Source organism: Monodon monoceros, unplaced genomic scaffold, assembly GCF_005190385.1.
Source record: "Monodon monoceros isolate NGI ecotype Baffin Bay Population unplaced genomic scaffold, NGI_Narwhal_1 Super_Scaffold_1, whole genome shotgun sequence".
In the NCBI taxonomy this organism is placed as follows: domain Eukaryota; kingdom Metazoa; phylum Chordata; class Mammalia; order Artiodactyla; family Monodontidae; genus Monodon; species Monodon monoceros.
Window position 1 is genome coordinate 70,187,989 of NW_021703765.1, and position 14,564 is coordinate 70,202,552.

Consider the following 14,564-nt stretch of genomic DNA (forward strand, 5'->3'; position numbering starts at 1 on the left):
GGGCTTGTTTTCTTTTTTTTAATCCATTCTGACAATCTCTGCTTTTAATTGGTGTGTTTAGATCATTAACATTTAATGTAATTATCGTTACGTTTGGATTTAAGTCTATGATTTATTATTTAGTTTCTATTTGGACCTCAGTTTTTTGTTCCTCTCTCTCCCCTTTCCTCTCTTTTTTTGAATATTTTGAATCAAAACATCTTTTGATTATTTGGGTAATTTTTAACATTCCATTTTAATTTATCTCTAGAGTTTCTGACCGTATATCACTGTATAGTCTTTTTTCAGTGCTAGGGATTAAACTATACATAACTTTTTACAATCTACTTAGAAATAGTATTTTACCATTTTAAGAAGAATGCAAAAATTTACCTCCATATTTCTTTTACCCTCTCCCTTTTATGTTATAATTGTCAAATGCATTACACTGACATATGCTGAAAACCCCACCATACAATACTATAACTTTTGCTTTAAACTGTCATACATATTTTAGAAAACTTAAGAAGAAAACACAGCCTATTGTATTTATCCAGATACTTATTATTTCTGTTCTTCTTTCATTTCTAAAGCTCCAAGATTCCCTCTGGTATCAATTCCCTTCCACCCAAAGAACTTTCTTTAGCATTTCTGTTAGAGCAACTAAATCTCTTATTTTCTTTCATCTTAAAATGTCTTTAGGGGCTTCCCTGGTGGTGCAGTGGTTGAGAGTCTGCCTGCCAATGCAGGGGACATGGGTTCGAGCCCTGGTCTGGGAGGATCCCACATGCTGCGGAGCAACTAGGCCCGTGAGCCACAACTACTGAGCCTGCGCGTCTGGAGCCTGTGCTACGCAACAAGAGAAGCCACGATAGTGAGAGGCCCGCGCACCGCGATGAAGAGTGGCCCCCACTTACTGCAACTAGAGAAAGCCCTCGCACAGAAACGAAGACCCAACACAGCCAAAGATAAATAAAGAAATAAAGAAATAAAAGCTGAGCTGATGTCCAAAAAAAAAAAAAAGTATTTTTTCGGGAATTTCCTGGTGGCACAGTGGTTAAGGATCCGCCTGCCAATGCAGGGTACACGGGTTCGAGCTCTGGTCTGGGAAGATCCCACATGCTGTGAAACAACTAAGCCCGTGTGCCACAACTACTGAGCCTACGCTCTAGAGCCCACGAGCCACAACTACTGAGCCCGTGTGCCACAACTACTGAAGCCCGTGCACCTAGAGCCCATGCTCCGCAACAAGAGGAGCCACTGCAACAAGAAGTCCGCACACCACAACAAAGAGTAGCCCCCACTCGCTGCAACTACAGAAAAGCCCGTGTGCAGCAACAAAGACCCAATGCAGCCAAAAATAAAAAATATAAATAAATAAAATAAATTTATAAAATAAGAAAGTCTTTATTTTTTCTTCATTCCTGAAGGTTATTTTCACTGGAAATGGAGTTGTAGGTTGACAGTTCTTTTCTTTCAGCACTTAAAAAATATTGTTCTGCTGGGGCTCCCCTAGTGGTCCAGTGCTTAAGACTCCCACTTCCACTGCAGGGGGTGCACATCTGATCCCTGGTCGGGGAAGTTCCGCATGCCCCGTGGTGTGGCCAAAAAAAAAAAAATTGTTCTACTTCCTTTTCATCTCCATGGTTTCTGATGAGAAATCCACAATCATACAAATAATTGTTCCTTTGCATGGTATGTCATTTTTTTCCTCGGCTGCTTTCAAGACATTTTCTTTCTTCAGTTTTTAGCAGTTCGATTTTGATGTGTCTGAGTGATGATTTCTTTTGAGTTTATTCTGTTTGGAGTTCTCGGAGACTCTTGAATTGTAAGCTTACGTCTTTTGCCAAATTTAGAGTTTTTAGCCATATTTCTTCAAGTATTTTTTTCTGCATCACATTTTTTTTTTTTTTTCGCGGTACACGGGCCTCTCCCGTTGCGGAGCACAGGCTCCGGACGCGCAGACTCAGCGGCCATGGCTTACAGGTGCAGCCGCTCCGCGGCACGTGGGATCTTCCCGGACCGGGGCACGAACCCGTGTCCCCTGCATCGGCAGGCGGACTCTGAACCACTGCGCCACCAGGGAAGCCCCTGCATCACATTTTTTATGATCTCTTTCTGGGAGTGTGATGATACAAATGTTTTGATTTTGTCCCATAGGTCCCTAAGGCTCTGCTCGGTTTCTTTTCCTCCTACTCTTTTTTCTCTCTGTTGCTCAAACTGGATTATTTCTAGTGATCTATTTTCAATGCACTCTTTTCTTTGCCATCTCCATCTGCTATTAAGCCCAACCAGTGAGTTTTAAAATTTTAGTTATTGGATTTTTTAATTCTAACATTTCTGTTCTGTTCTTTTCTATATCTTCTATTTCTCTGCGGAGACTGTCTATATTAGATTTGTTTCAAGAACGTTCACACTTACTTCTTAGAGCATGATGTTACTATCTGTTTTTAAATCTTTATCTGATAATTCCAACATCTGAGTCATCTAGGGTTGGCATCTGTTAACTACCTTTTTCCGTGCAAGTCTTTGGGATTTTCCTGGTTCTTCACATGTGGAGTAATTATGGGTGGTATCCCTGACATTTTGCATATTACGTCGTGGAGACTCTGAATCTTCCTTAAACTCTATGGAGAATGTTAATATTTTGTTCTAGCAGGTACCTGACCAGGTGAGGTTCTGTCTCCGGGGCCAAGTGGTGAGAGAATAAAGAGAAAAACAAAAGCAATCAGGATTCCCTCAGGCTCTTTGGTCAGAGATTTAGGCACCTGTGCTGCCACTGCTGTTGCCACTACTGAAGCCATAGGATTGCCTAGGGACTAGGGTGGGGAAAAAAGGAAGAGAAAAAAAACCCAGGGGAATTCCCCTATTCTTTGTCCTGTAGGAATCCCATTTCCTGCTCCTCAGACCACACAGAGAAGGCTTCTTTGCACCTGCTATGCAGTTCCAGGTTTTAGGCTGTCCTGGATGCCATATCAGAAGCAAAATAAAGGGGACACTCACCACCAGCTTGATGGTACTTTGAGTTCCCTAATCTACCTGCTACAGTCCTCAGATAGCTACTCCATGTATTTGGTCCATAGTTTATAATTGTGTTCAGCAGGAGAGACGGGGGTGGGGGTGTGCTTATTCCATCTCACTGGGAACTGGAACCACACCAAGGGCTCTTAACTCTGTTGTACAACCAGGGTGGAGAACCACTGTATACATGTATGTGGATATTCTATATCAAGGGTTGGCAAACTTTTTCTGCAAAGGGCCTGATTGTAAATATTCTGGGCTTTGTGGCCGTACGGTCTCTGTTGCAACTACTCAACCTACTTAACTCTGCTGCTGTAGTGTGAAAGCAGCCGTAGATAATATGTAAATGAATGGGCATGGTTATCTTGCAATAAAACTTTATTTGAAAAAAAAACAGGTGATAGGCTTATCTGGCCCATGGACCACAGTTTGCTGACCCCAGTTCTACCTCATGAGCAAAGCTGGTTAATGGTAAAGTTCACTTTTTTACTTTTTCCCATTCCTTAGAGAGCAGAATTCTGCAAATAACTACAAAAGTTAATCCTTTGCTCTTCCATTCCTACTCCCATTAATCACAAGAACCGTTGCGCACGTTCAGTTTGGGTTCAATTATGCTCTTTGATTCCTGAAACAGTCACTACTGTAGAGCTAAAATTCTAAAAACTAAAATTCAAGATTTGACCGATGTTACATATTTCACATATAACAAAAAATGCTGTAGCTATCATTGCAAATAGAAATCCTTATTTGCAATTTTCTCAAGGATACATTAAAGCAGAGATCATAAATGATAGTGTCCCAATTTGTTTTTCCAGAGACTGACTGGCTGGATGTGTGGAGAGGCTGCTGTCCTTTCAACTCACCTGGTTTCCTGCCACACAGATAGAAGGCTAGTCTGTCAGTCAGCTCATACTGTATTTCTACGAGGCGTTCTGCCAGCTCATGGTGCCCTCCTTGCCTACCAAGAGAAAACAAAGTACCATTTATATTGCTCGCTGGCCACTGGAGCTAGAATAGAAAAGTACAGAGACGTCCCCTGAGATACCTGAGTCATTTATCAAACGTGACTTTTTAGAATAATCAACCTTTTTGTGTGAGGTAAACTGTCAAGGTCTACTTCGATTCCCACCTTTATAAAAACTGTTTTCACAATCTCAACTATCGCCTTTCCTTTATTAATTTATAAGACAGAGTACTTAATAAAGAATTCAAGGACTTATGAGAGGGACAAAGAATAACTTCATCTAATGAGGTAGAAAATAAAATTAATAAATGGTCAAGGGTAGAGGTTCTCAAAAATTAACTAGCATGCTTAAAAAAATATACAGATGTCCAGGACCCACCCTTGGAAATTCTGAATCAATAAAAACAGGAGCAGTGTGGACATTAATATTTTGAAAAAGGTCCTTCCCCTAGATGCTTCTCAGCCAGCCAGCCTGACTTCTGGATTAGAGTTCAGTAACCACTTAAAGGTCTTTGATTCAGGGAGAGACAGACCAACCTAATGCGTAATTCACACCTCCTTGTCTTTAATTTCCATCACAGAAAATATTAATTTTGCCTTTGAAACAAATATTTAAGCTGCTTGAAATCCTTTAAGTAACAAGGCATATAAATAAATCATTACCCTGAGAGACCATTATGTGCAAGGTACAAGAGGAAATTCCAAGATAAGTGATAAGTATCATTTACTGAGGGCTCTGTTCCCCTTAAAAGATGAAGTCTAGTTTCTGCCAGTTTCTCCTCCCACATACAACGTACTACAAAAATATTCTCCAACCTACCCACACATCTTTGATTTCTGTGATGCACATCTTTTTTTCTCATTTTTTAACATCTGTGAAATCAGGAAGTATCCTACAGTTGATAGTACATCATCATTTAATTGGTTGAGTCTTTTCCTTTTTAATGGTGTATGAAATAATGATGACCCATATAAACAGTAGAGTGTTAGACCTGATGAAATACTGTATTCCTCAGTACCTTAGCTCTTATTCCCAGACACACTCTGCTCTATCCAATCAGGTCTCCTGCTGTGCCGAACATCCCTGTCCATCCCTCCTTCCTGAACTTGACCCACGCCCTTCTTCTCACCTGGTACACCTTAGTTCATCTTCACACACCCAAATCCAATCTACTCTTCAAAGACCAACTAAAGACATTTCTTAATGATCTGGGCCACAGTGAAGAAATCCTATATATGTATCAATTTTGGTAATGAGTTCTACATTATCTTGCCTCATTTAACTCTTACATGCATTTATGAACCTCCTCCTCCCTGAGAGAGTAAATTCTAGGAGGGCAGAGTCCATTTCACTTGCCATTTTCAAGTTGTCACTTGTCATTTTATCCTCTGCAGAATATAATTCTTTGCAGTTAATTTGGAAAAAGTTAATTTGGAAAAAGAAGGAAAGATGATCCATCTTCTATCATTTAAATGATATTCAAGCCTAATCTATGGATGTATTTATTTATTTTCCAGCACTTCACAGCCAAAATTTTGAAACAAAAAGTTAAAGAATTTTATAGCAAGCACCCAGATGTCCACTACCTAAATCCTGCAATTAACATTTTACTATACTTGTTTAACCACATATCTATCCATATAGATTTGTTTCTAAGTTCAAGCAATGAATAAAACTATTAAAAAACTGAGGAGTGGGTTCTGCAATTCTTCATACTTGATCTGTACTCCAACTATGGCTCAAATACCACTGCATTTAAAGGATAAAAAGAAATGAAAGACTGGAAGCTAAGCACAATGGTTAATGGTTCTACCCTCCCTGACTTTAGCTGGCTCTAAGATCATATGCGTTTGAAATACCTTCATCTGCAAAATAATAGCATGCAAACCTCTGAAGGGGTTAAATGCTAATCATACACAATTTAGCCACTTAACAATGAATCATACACAACAGAAATAATCCCAAACAGAGAGAGGTGACAAGAATCTAGTCTGTTACCTTGCATAATCAACAGGAGTTTTCCCACTCGCATCTTGTGTGCCTGGGTCTGCTCCATATACTGCCAATAATTCCGCCTGTAAAATCTGCCCTGCTTTAGAGGCAACATGGAGTGGGGTGTTTCCTTTCTCCTAAGAATCATTAATAAAAAGTATACAAAAAGAAGCAAAATTAAATAAACGAAAGGCTACACGAATGCAACCCATTTAGTTTCAATTTAATATCTGAATCAATTCATGCTTTCTTACAGGGTGAAAAAAGTTGGCTTGTGCTCCTAATGATAATAGCCTCAAACAGGTTTCAAGATTCCCTGTTCTCACGCTTGAATGGAGTTGCTGAAAAATACACACACAAGAAAGAATATTTGTTAAAAATGTAAAGAATGTCGTAGCAGGGCAGCTGGCAGACTATTTTAATACACATTATAGTAGTACTACATCATCTTTATTTAGCTCAGTAAGGTGGATGAAGCAGTCTCTCCCTTGCTGGTCACAACCATCCCCGGGCTCTAAGGCAGGGTCAGGCCCATTTTCCTGACAGGAAACTAGGGCTGGGAAGGCTGACCTGACCAAATGCATGATCTAAGTGGCACAACCAGACCTTGAGTGAGAGGGAGTGTGAAGAGGTGGCTGAGCATGGCTCTGAAGTCTGAATTTCAAACCGTACACCCCTCAAGCTGTGTGAACTTGAGGAAGTTCTTTAGCAATCTGAACCTCAGTTTCCTTATCTCTAAAATGGTGATAATAATGCCACCTATTCACAGGGTTACTATAAGGACTCAATGATATAACAAAGCATGGAGCCTGGTACATAGGAAATGCTCAAAGAATACAGCTGCTATTATTATTGTTGATGTTGTTATTTGTTGTTATTATTGAACCTAGGGCTTTAGAGCTTCATATCCTATACCGTGCAAGTCACAGGATTCTGCCTTATATCACACCCTCTCCTCAACACTATTCTTGGCCTTGTATACAATGATTTAATGAAGTCTTTCAGGGTGGGAAATAGGCCTGTGCTATACCAAATTCTGTACCACTACAGAAATGCCCTTATACATTCAGAAGAGCTGCCTTCCTTCAAGTCTAACCTAGAATTGTCCAAAATGCAATAACTCTTATCATAGCAATGGAGAAATCTACACTAACATCTGTATCCAAGTCTTATTTTTTAATTATATTTTTTAAAATTGCGGTAAAAAACACATACCAAGTCTTATTAATAAATGGAAGTAACAATCATATACATTTCCATGCAAAGTTTAAAATTATGAGTGCCTACGATCTGTGTGAGCATTTGCCGAAAGCAGTGCTTTGAAAATAAGGATATGTATTTTCGTGGCATCTCTCAAAAACATGTAAAGGCCCACATAAAGAAAACCATCTACTCATTTTGCAAGTTTAATAAACCATCCCGTGTACTACAGCTTCGAGTCACACCCTGCTTCCTGAAGATCCCACTCAGCATGCAACCTAGAAGCCTGCAGAAGTCCCACAAACCTTCTAGTCCCCCCTAGAAACAAACTCTGAGATGGCTCTTATTTCAAAGCTAAACAAAAACTTACAGAAATACAATTTTAGAACCATATCTGAAAAACACAAATAGTTTTCTGGATACTTATTTGTTCCTCTGCTCCTTATACCTCCACTAACATGAATGCTTGCCATTTGAAGTAAGATGAAAGAAGAAACCAACTGCAAAAAAAGCTGTTACTAATTATTTAGTGTACAGAAAGGAGTTTTTGTTTTTCTTTTCTTTCTAAGTTTTTTTCAAATCAGCCGATATGCTGCTTCATCCAGCAATTTTAGGGATTTTAAAAGGTGTGACCCACCTTACTAAGATCTTTGGCAGTCACACTATCGTCATCCCGGCAGGGCAAGCGGTGGACAAATGCTAACATCTGATACTTTGCTCTGATGAATTCTGCTTTATTAGGACTGGTTCGAAAACAAAAAAGAAAACAGTTCACTTGCAGTTCAGCTATGACATTCCCCATTCTTCAGACTGTAAAAAGAAGAGGAAGTGACCCACATCCCCCACTCAAGAACAGAATGAACAATACTGAAGTAAGTTTCAGCAGTGTGTTGTCAGGCCTGAAGTCTGAAAACATACATTAGTCATTATAATGGCCAGGACTGCAGAATACCTGCTTTTTATAGCATTTTTCTGCTCTGTGTAATTTTCTTAATTGACCTAGCAACCTTGCGAGGAAGCAGCTCTTCATCCCATCTTATAAGTGAGGCATCAGGCAGACTGGAGCCCAGAACCAAGATTTCTGGTCTGACTGCCTACTGTTTGAGTGCCAAAGCTCAAATGTGATTACATCAAAAGCCACCAAGCCTTAGTCTTAAACCGGAGAAACCACTGAATTGTGCTGGGTAACCATGCAAAAGAGATGGTCCCATGCCTGGCTTTGTTCTGCATTCCTAATAGCAAACAGGTCAATGCAAAACTGGGTGACCACCTCCCGTGCTGCCCCTGTAGGAGCTGGTCAAAAACAGCTGCACTCCTTTCAGTGGGCCCCAGGGGTTACGAAGAAATAAGAGTATTTATAAACATTTCACTCACTGTACTTTATCCTGTGGATTAGCTTTGCGTCTTCCACTGATAAGAGAGGCAGGGTCCAGCAAAGAATGCTCCCATATAGAATTAGCACCATTATTATACAAGGTTTCAACCATCTAAAACCAAGCAGCATAAAATCATATTTAAATTTCTTTCTGCAAACATCCAGTGGGAATCAGTGACTGAACTGGGAAAACAAAGCCCTATTACAAACACTAGCATGACTGGGATATCACACACGTCATTATCTTCTGTTTTAGAATGAGAAAGATGAACCTGTACGCAGGACTCAGGTTTGACCAGCAGGTACTTAAATGGGTTTAATTACATTTTCTCATAGATGATGAAGAAAGAGTACTTTGACACTTTAGGACAGTATTTCCCAAGCCTGAGCATCCAAATTCTGTTTTCAAGGTTCTTAATATTTTTCTTTAAATCCACTTACTTTCTAAAACTTTCACTAGCAATTATAATTTGATGTGCTAGTTACAGTTTTAGGCAACCATTTAAATAAATATTTGAGTATTACCTACATCTACCTTGAGTACCACTGGTGGTTCACGTGCCATACTCTGGGAATTGTTTTAGGGTCAAATCTGGCATTTTAAACTACTCATCTCTGAACTTTATTCAGATCCTATAATATAATGAGTACTCTGTATAATCTGACAGCAGTAAACATCCATTTTCACATGAGAATGAGCTGTAAGAAACTTCTGAGCAAAAGTTGTTAATAAACCATGTCTCCCAATTTCATTTCAAAGCATGACTCCTGACATGGCCCCATCTGTTTTTTACGTCCGTGAAGATATTGTCACATCAAAGATGCACACTCATGCTTGTTCTGATCCTTTGGTACACATAGGCAAGTTTTAAGGACATGTTGTGCAGCTGGCACAGATTTAGTAAAATATGTACTCAAAACAAATGAAGGCGAAACACATGCGTAAGTCTGAGTTCCAACAGAACTCGAAGAATGTGTACCCCGAAACAGAAGTACCGCTGACATGACAATGGACCCCCAAAGAAAACAAAGGGCCCCCTGAACACTTAGCAGGGTGTTAGGCATTCAATCAAAACAGAACTTAATTGTCTCTAACAGATTACAAGAACTTTAAGAGAACTTAAATCAGATGTTTCAGAAATTTCTGAGGAATCCCAGTCCATGCTTCTATCAAAGCGGACAACTTCATGAAAAGTTTCTAAGGCAGTCACTTTCAGAAACATTCATCACGGTATGTGGGAAAGACAGACGGTTTAAAAACAATTTCTGGTGACATTCTAGAAAGTCAGCAATGAAACATTAGCAGGAAATTCTAATGACTGTCTACCTATAGTTCAGATTTTGGGACAAGATTTACATTAGGAGGGAAAAAAATCTTAAATGATGAATTCAATAATTATATATAGCATCAATAAGCATGGCACCTCTGCTCAATTATGAGTCAAACATTTTTATAAGATTTAAGAAGTATAATTTTAGTGCTAAAACAGTGAGCCCTAAAAACTTAAATTACAAACCATGAGCAGAATTCTTATTCTTTACCTGAAGCAATGTTGGAGGCCATGGTGTGTGTTTAAGATGCCTTACTTGAGAGATATGGCGCCCTAGACTCCGATGGACACTGCAGCACTCGTCACATATAAAAGTTCCCCTATTTACTGATGCCCAGGAAGGATCTGGAAAGGAGAATGAAATCAGTGGCAAGGATACCAGGTGGTTGCTATTCCGCCAGATGGCAAAAGATGACTGCGGTTTGGTTTTTCAGAAAAACAAGACATTTCTGTTGTTTTAGTATGCTAGGCAACATATCAAGCTGGCGAGTTTGTCTGATACCCTAATGAGATCTACCATCTCAGATGTGTGCTCTTTCAATCAACGTAAGAGAAGCAAACTGAGAGGATTCACCTGAATCATTTCGAATCCATCTCCACAAGTAGCAAGATAACATAACTGTGTCAGTGAACAATCCACACAGCATTATGTGAAGTGAGTGGTGAAAAGACAGCTACCCTACAACTGCTACACATCTACATGCCACTGGGCTTAGCAGAAAGCTGCAAGTGACACAACTATACAACTGCTCAGCTGCTATGGTTCTGAACACAGACTGGGAAACCTGACCTCCTGTGTGCTAGGAAATGTGCTATCATACCCATTAGGTATTTTAAATAAACTGTTGAGTCCGATCTCGCCACTGATCTGAAAGGACAGAAGCTGTAAAAACAGCGGCTTCACAGAAGCAAAGATGTAAAATACAAGGGAGTAATACTTTTGGTGTGTGCACAACACTTTTTTTTCCTGTGAAGTCCCACAGAGCTTCATTAGACATCCTTTGAAACAAGAATAATTCACACTTGGTAAGCAGTAAGAATAACTCACACTGGGAAAGTAAACTGAATATTTAGAAACTCAAAATAAAGACAGACCTACATTTCATCAGACTCACAATGGGGTGACAATAGGTGCCGCTCAAGCTGCCTGGCTTAAGGGGTATATTTAAAAATTCTTCAATGCCCACAAAAATCTCTAAAATGCATGTACACCATCTTTACCATTTCTAACAGTTTATTCAAACCCCTTCCAACCATATAATGAAAAGTTACGGGATTTCAATCAAAGACAAACTGGGAGTCAAAGAGTGTAGTGGTTAAGAGGGTTGGCTCTGGAGATAAGCAGTCCAGGGTTTGAACCTCAACTCTGCCACTTCTTGCATAATGATCTCAGGCAAGTTATTTCCCTGAGGGTCCTCATCATGGATCAAATGGGAAGAACAACACATCTTAGGGTGGTGAGGATATAAAGAGTAAGTGAAGTTCCTTGCATATAGTAATATTTCCAAATTATTTTAAGTACCATTCAAATATTTTCAAGAGCCCACTGAAATTCATGGCCACTAGAGAAAGTTTTTGTTTGCTAATACATGAAACATTGAATGTTTCACACGAACACTGTCTTACTACAGTGAAAAATCTCAGTGGAGTTTTCAGGTAGTTGAACTCAGAGTAGGATATGAACTAGATTCACTTTAAAAAAAAAAAGGTAAACTATTTATTGAATACTAAGATTTGATCATAGTTAGTCAAATGTTTGCCATGAAATAAAACAGAAACAAAATTATTCAATGAAGTACAACTATGTCAGTACTACTAAGCCATTCTAAAAAACAAAGTTTGGAAACACCAAGATGAAGGATCCCTGCAAAGATACATAACAACTTTGCTTTTTGCAGTATGGTACTACGACTAATGACACACATACAAAAAGACTGTTCGTTTTGAAGATTACCTTTGCTTTTCATGTATCATTCAGAGGTATTCACAATCTTCTTGGAGGAAATTTAACAGGAACAAGACAACAAGGATTTAACACACACTAAGCAAGGCTCTATATTAATCACCTTAACATCGTGAATCAGAATCCCATGGAGAGAACATCAGAATGTTAACAACACAGTAAAATCCAAATCGAGTTTGTACGACTGAGAGTGGGTGAACCCCTTCCAGTTTATCTGAACGTTTTATTCCAGGGCTTCTTAACCTGGGTTCTAGGAACACAACCAATGGGCTTCAGAAATGTCTATAACCCCTCTGAGAAATCTTAACATAAATTCTGTATGAAGGAGTTAAGCATGTGTGCATTTTCTGGGAAGAAGGTCTGAGCATTCATCAGAATCTCAAAAGGGTCACTTCCCTGGTGGCACAGTGGTTAAGAATCCACCTGTCAATGCAGGGGACACAGGTTCGATCCCTGGTCTGGGAAGATCCCACATGCCACGGAGCAACTAAGCCTGTGCGCCACAACTACTGAGCCTGCGCTCTAGAGCCCACGAACCACAACTACTGAGCCCACGTGCCGAAACTACTGAAGCCCGCGCCCCTAGGGCCCATGCTCGCACAAGAGAAGCCACTGCAATGAGAAGCCCGAGCACCGCAATGAAGAGTAGCCCCCGCTCACTGCAACTAGAGAAAGCCCGCATGCAGCAACGAAGACCCAATACAGCCAAAAATAAATAAATTAATTAAAAAAAAAAAAAGGATCCCCAACCCTAAAGGTAACTCTTTTACTAGGGCTTTGCAGAAAAGGCAGCACAAATTCCCAGCTGCTCAAGTTCAGAACATTTCAAGGTAGCCTAATTATATTCAAAACAGGAAGGAAGTGACTCAAGTCTCTGTAGATGAGGCATGAGACAACAACTAAAAAGATAACAATGGAAGAGAAAATGTTCTGAAATGCACAAAACGCCGGAGAAGTGCAAGACTGTATTTATTATTTAGTTGAGTATTTAGTGTGGCAATGGAGATGCAGTTTTCCTTTGCCCCATACCATCCACTGAGAAGCAAAGAAAATGCATTTCAACAGGAAGTTTGAATCTAAATTCATGTGAATCAAACATCACAGAAAGTTCAACTGAAAACAGGCAAGAAAATAAGGAAGTGGAACAAATAACATTTTTAGAGAATACAATGGAGCTCGTATAACACACTAACTTGGTTTCTGAAACACTTCTTTTTAAACTCCTCCACCCATCTCCCTATCTTCAAAGGAAACTGGTAACCCCACTTACAGTATACAGGCCGTGAAATAACCACATAAGGTCTGAGTTATCACAATACTATTTAAAATCAGTCTCCACTTCCATATGACAAGATGAAGTTCCGAAAAGTTGCAAAAACACTGGTGCTCATTTCGTTAAGATCGTTTATTGGATGCTATTGTGCCAAAGAAGCCATCTTACAACTTCAAATTCAAAGCAGATAAATCCAAACACTGAAAACAGCATAGAGACCTGTCAACCCAGTTCCAACCGCTAAGATGGATCTGAACTCTAAATCTGAAAACTATGCATGGGAGGAATGGTTTTGGCCTTTCAATGCTCCCATATGCCTATACTGCCTGAATGCACAAATGGGTATACTTGCCCGTGATTTGGTGTGTGGTTGTTTTGTAAGGTGTAATTAATGTATGATTTAGAAATTCAACTATAGCTTTAAGGGACTGTAAAGGTTCTGTACACAGTACAAAAAAGAAAAAAAGGAAAAAAACCGCCTTAAATGAGATGATTCTAAGAATATTCATTGAATCTTCCCTACCCCTGAGCACTGTACTCCCAATTATCCTCATCGGAAAAATGAGGAAATCAAGACTCGGCCAAATGAAGTCACTAGCCCAAGGTCACCCAGAGGCAAAATCTAGTTTGAACTCAGCTTGTTCAGATCTCACAACTTGAAACCGGCATTGCCTCCTAAGTGCTGGTCGCATTTGCAAGACCCCGACATCCTGGAGATTCTCCGCGGTGGAGTGGGAGTAGGGATGTCAGGAGCGGGGAACTCATCCATGGGGGTCCTCTGGCGAGTCTCAGTGGAGGGAAGCGGCGAATGTCACCCACTCCGGGCAGGGCCCCAGGGCCCCCTCCTGGGGGGGGGTCTGGGTAGCTGTGGGGAGGGGGCTGACACCTGCAGCCTCTGGGGGCCGCAGCCGGGAGGACGCTCGGATTTCACTTCTGTAACTGGCCTTCCTGTAGATTGCCCAAGCCCCTTCCTGTTGGGAAAGCGGGCCCGACCCCGCCGTTTCACCGCCCGGCCTGGGACAGAGGGGACGAGAGGGAAGGAAGGGACGGGAGGGCGGCGACCCCCTGCCCGCTCCGGCTCAGACAGGCCCGGGACGGTCCCGCCCCAAGGCCGCCGAGATTCCTCCTCGTCCCGACCCCAGACATAGGGTGCAGAGCTCGACAGCCGGGACCCGCCCGGCCCGAGGGGGCGGCCCCGGGACAGGAGTCCCGGCCAGGAGAGCTGAAGGGAGCGGGCCCGGCTGGTGCGACTCACCCGGCCCGCTGCAGTCAGCGCACACCTCGCTGCTCCGGAGCCGCTTCGACATGGCTCCCGCCTCCCACCTACCGGGAACCTAGTGGCCGGGGACAGGGAAGGCGGCGGCGGCGGCGCTTCCGCTCTAACGGGTCCCCACGGTGGTGCTGGCTGCGGCGCCTCTCCCCTCAGCGCCTCACAGCCGCGGCGCAGCACGCACGCGCGGGAAGG

At 41.3% G+C, this 14,564-nt stretch overlaps 1 protein-coding gene across 19 annotated transcripts in view; it reads right to left on the reverse strand.

Moving 5' to 3' along the window:
• The window catches only part of GIT2 (GIT ArfGAP 2), a 62,796-nt gene extending 48,232 nt beyond the window's left edge, over window positions 1–14,564 (reverse strand). For 14 of the 19 annotated variants that reach the window (XM_029229882.1, XM_029229754.1, XM_029229858.1 and 11 more), the window contains exons 1-7: window positions 14,355–14,541; window positions 10,075–10,208; window positions 8,532–8,644; window positions 7,795–7,900; window positions 6,212–6,298; window positions 5,964–6,094; window positions 3,864–3,958 (exon numbers count right to left, since the gene is read on the reverse strand). In XM_029229882.1, the coding sequence (XP_029085715.1) occupies window positions 3,864–3,958; window positions 5,964–6,094; window positions 6,212–6,298; window positions 7,795–7,900; window positions 8,532–8,644; window positions 10,075–10,208; window positions 14,355–14,406 (718 nt within the window). In that variant the 5' untranslated portion in view covers window positions 14,407–14,541. Of the gene's footprint in view, window positions 1–3,863; window positions 3,959–5,963; window positions 6,095–6,211; window positions 6,299–7,794; window positions 7,901–8,531; window positions 8,645–10,074; window positions 10,209–14,354 lie in introns of all 19 variants that reach the window. The other 5 variants (XM_029229866.1, XM_029229807.1, XM_029229780.1 and 2 more) reach the window with 1 other exon arrangement.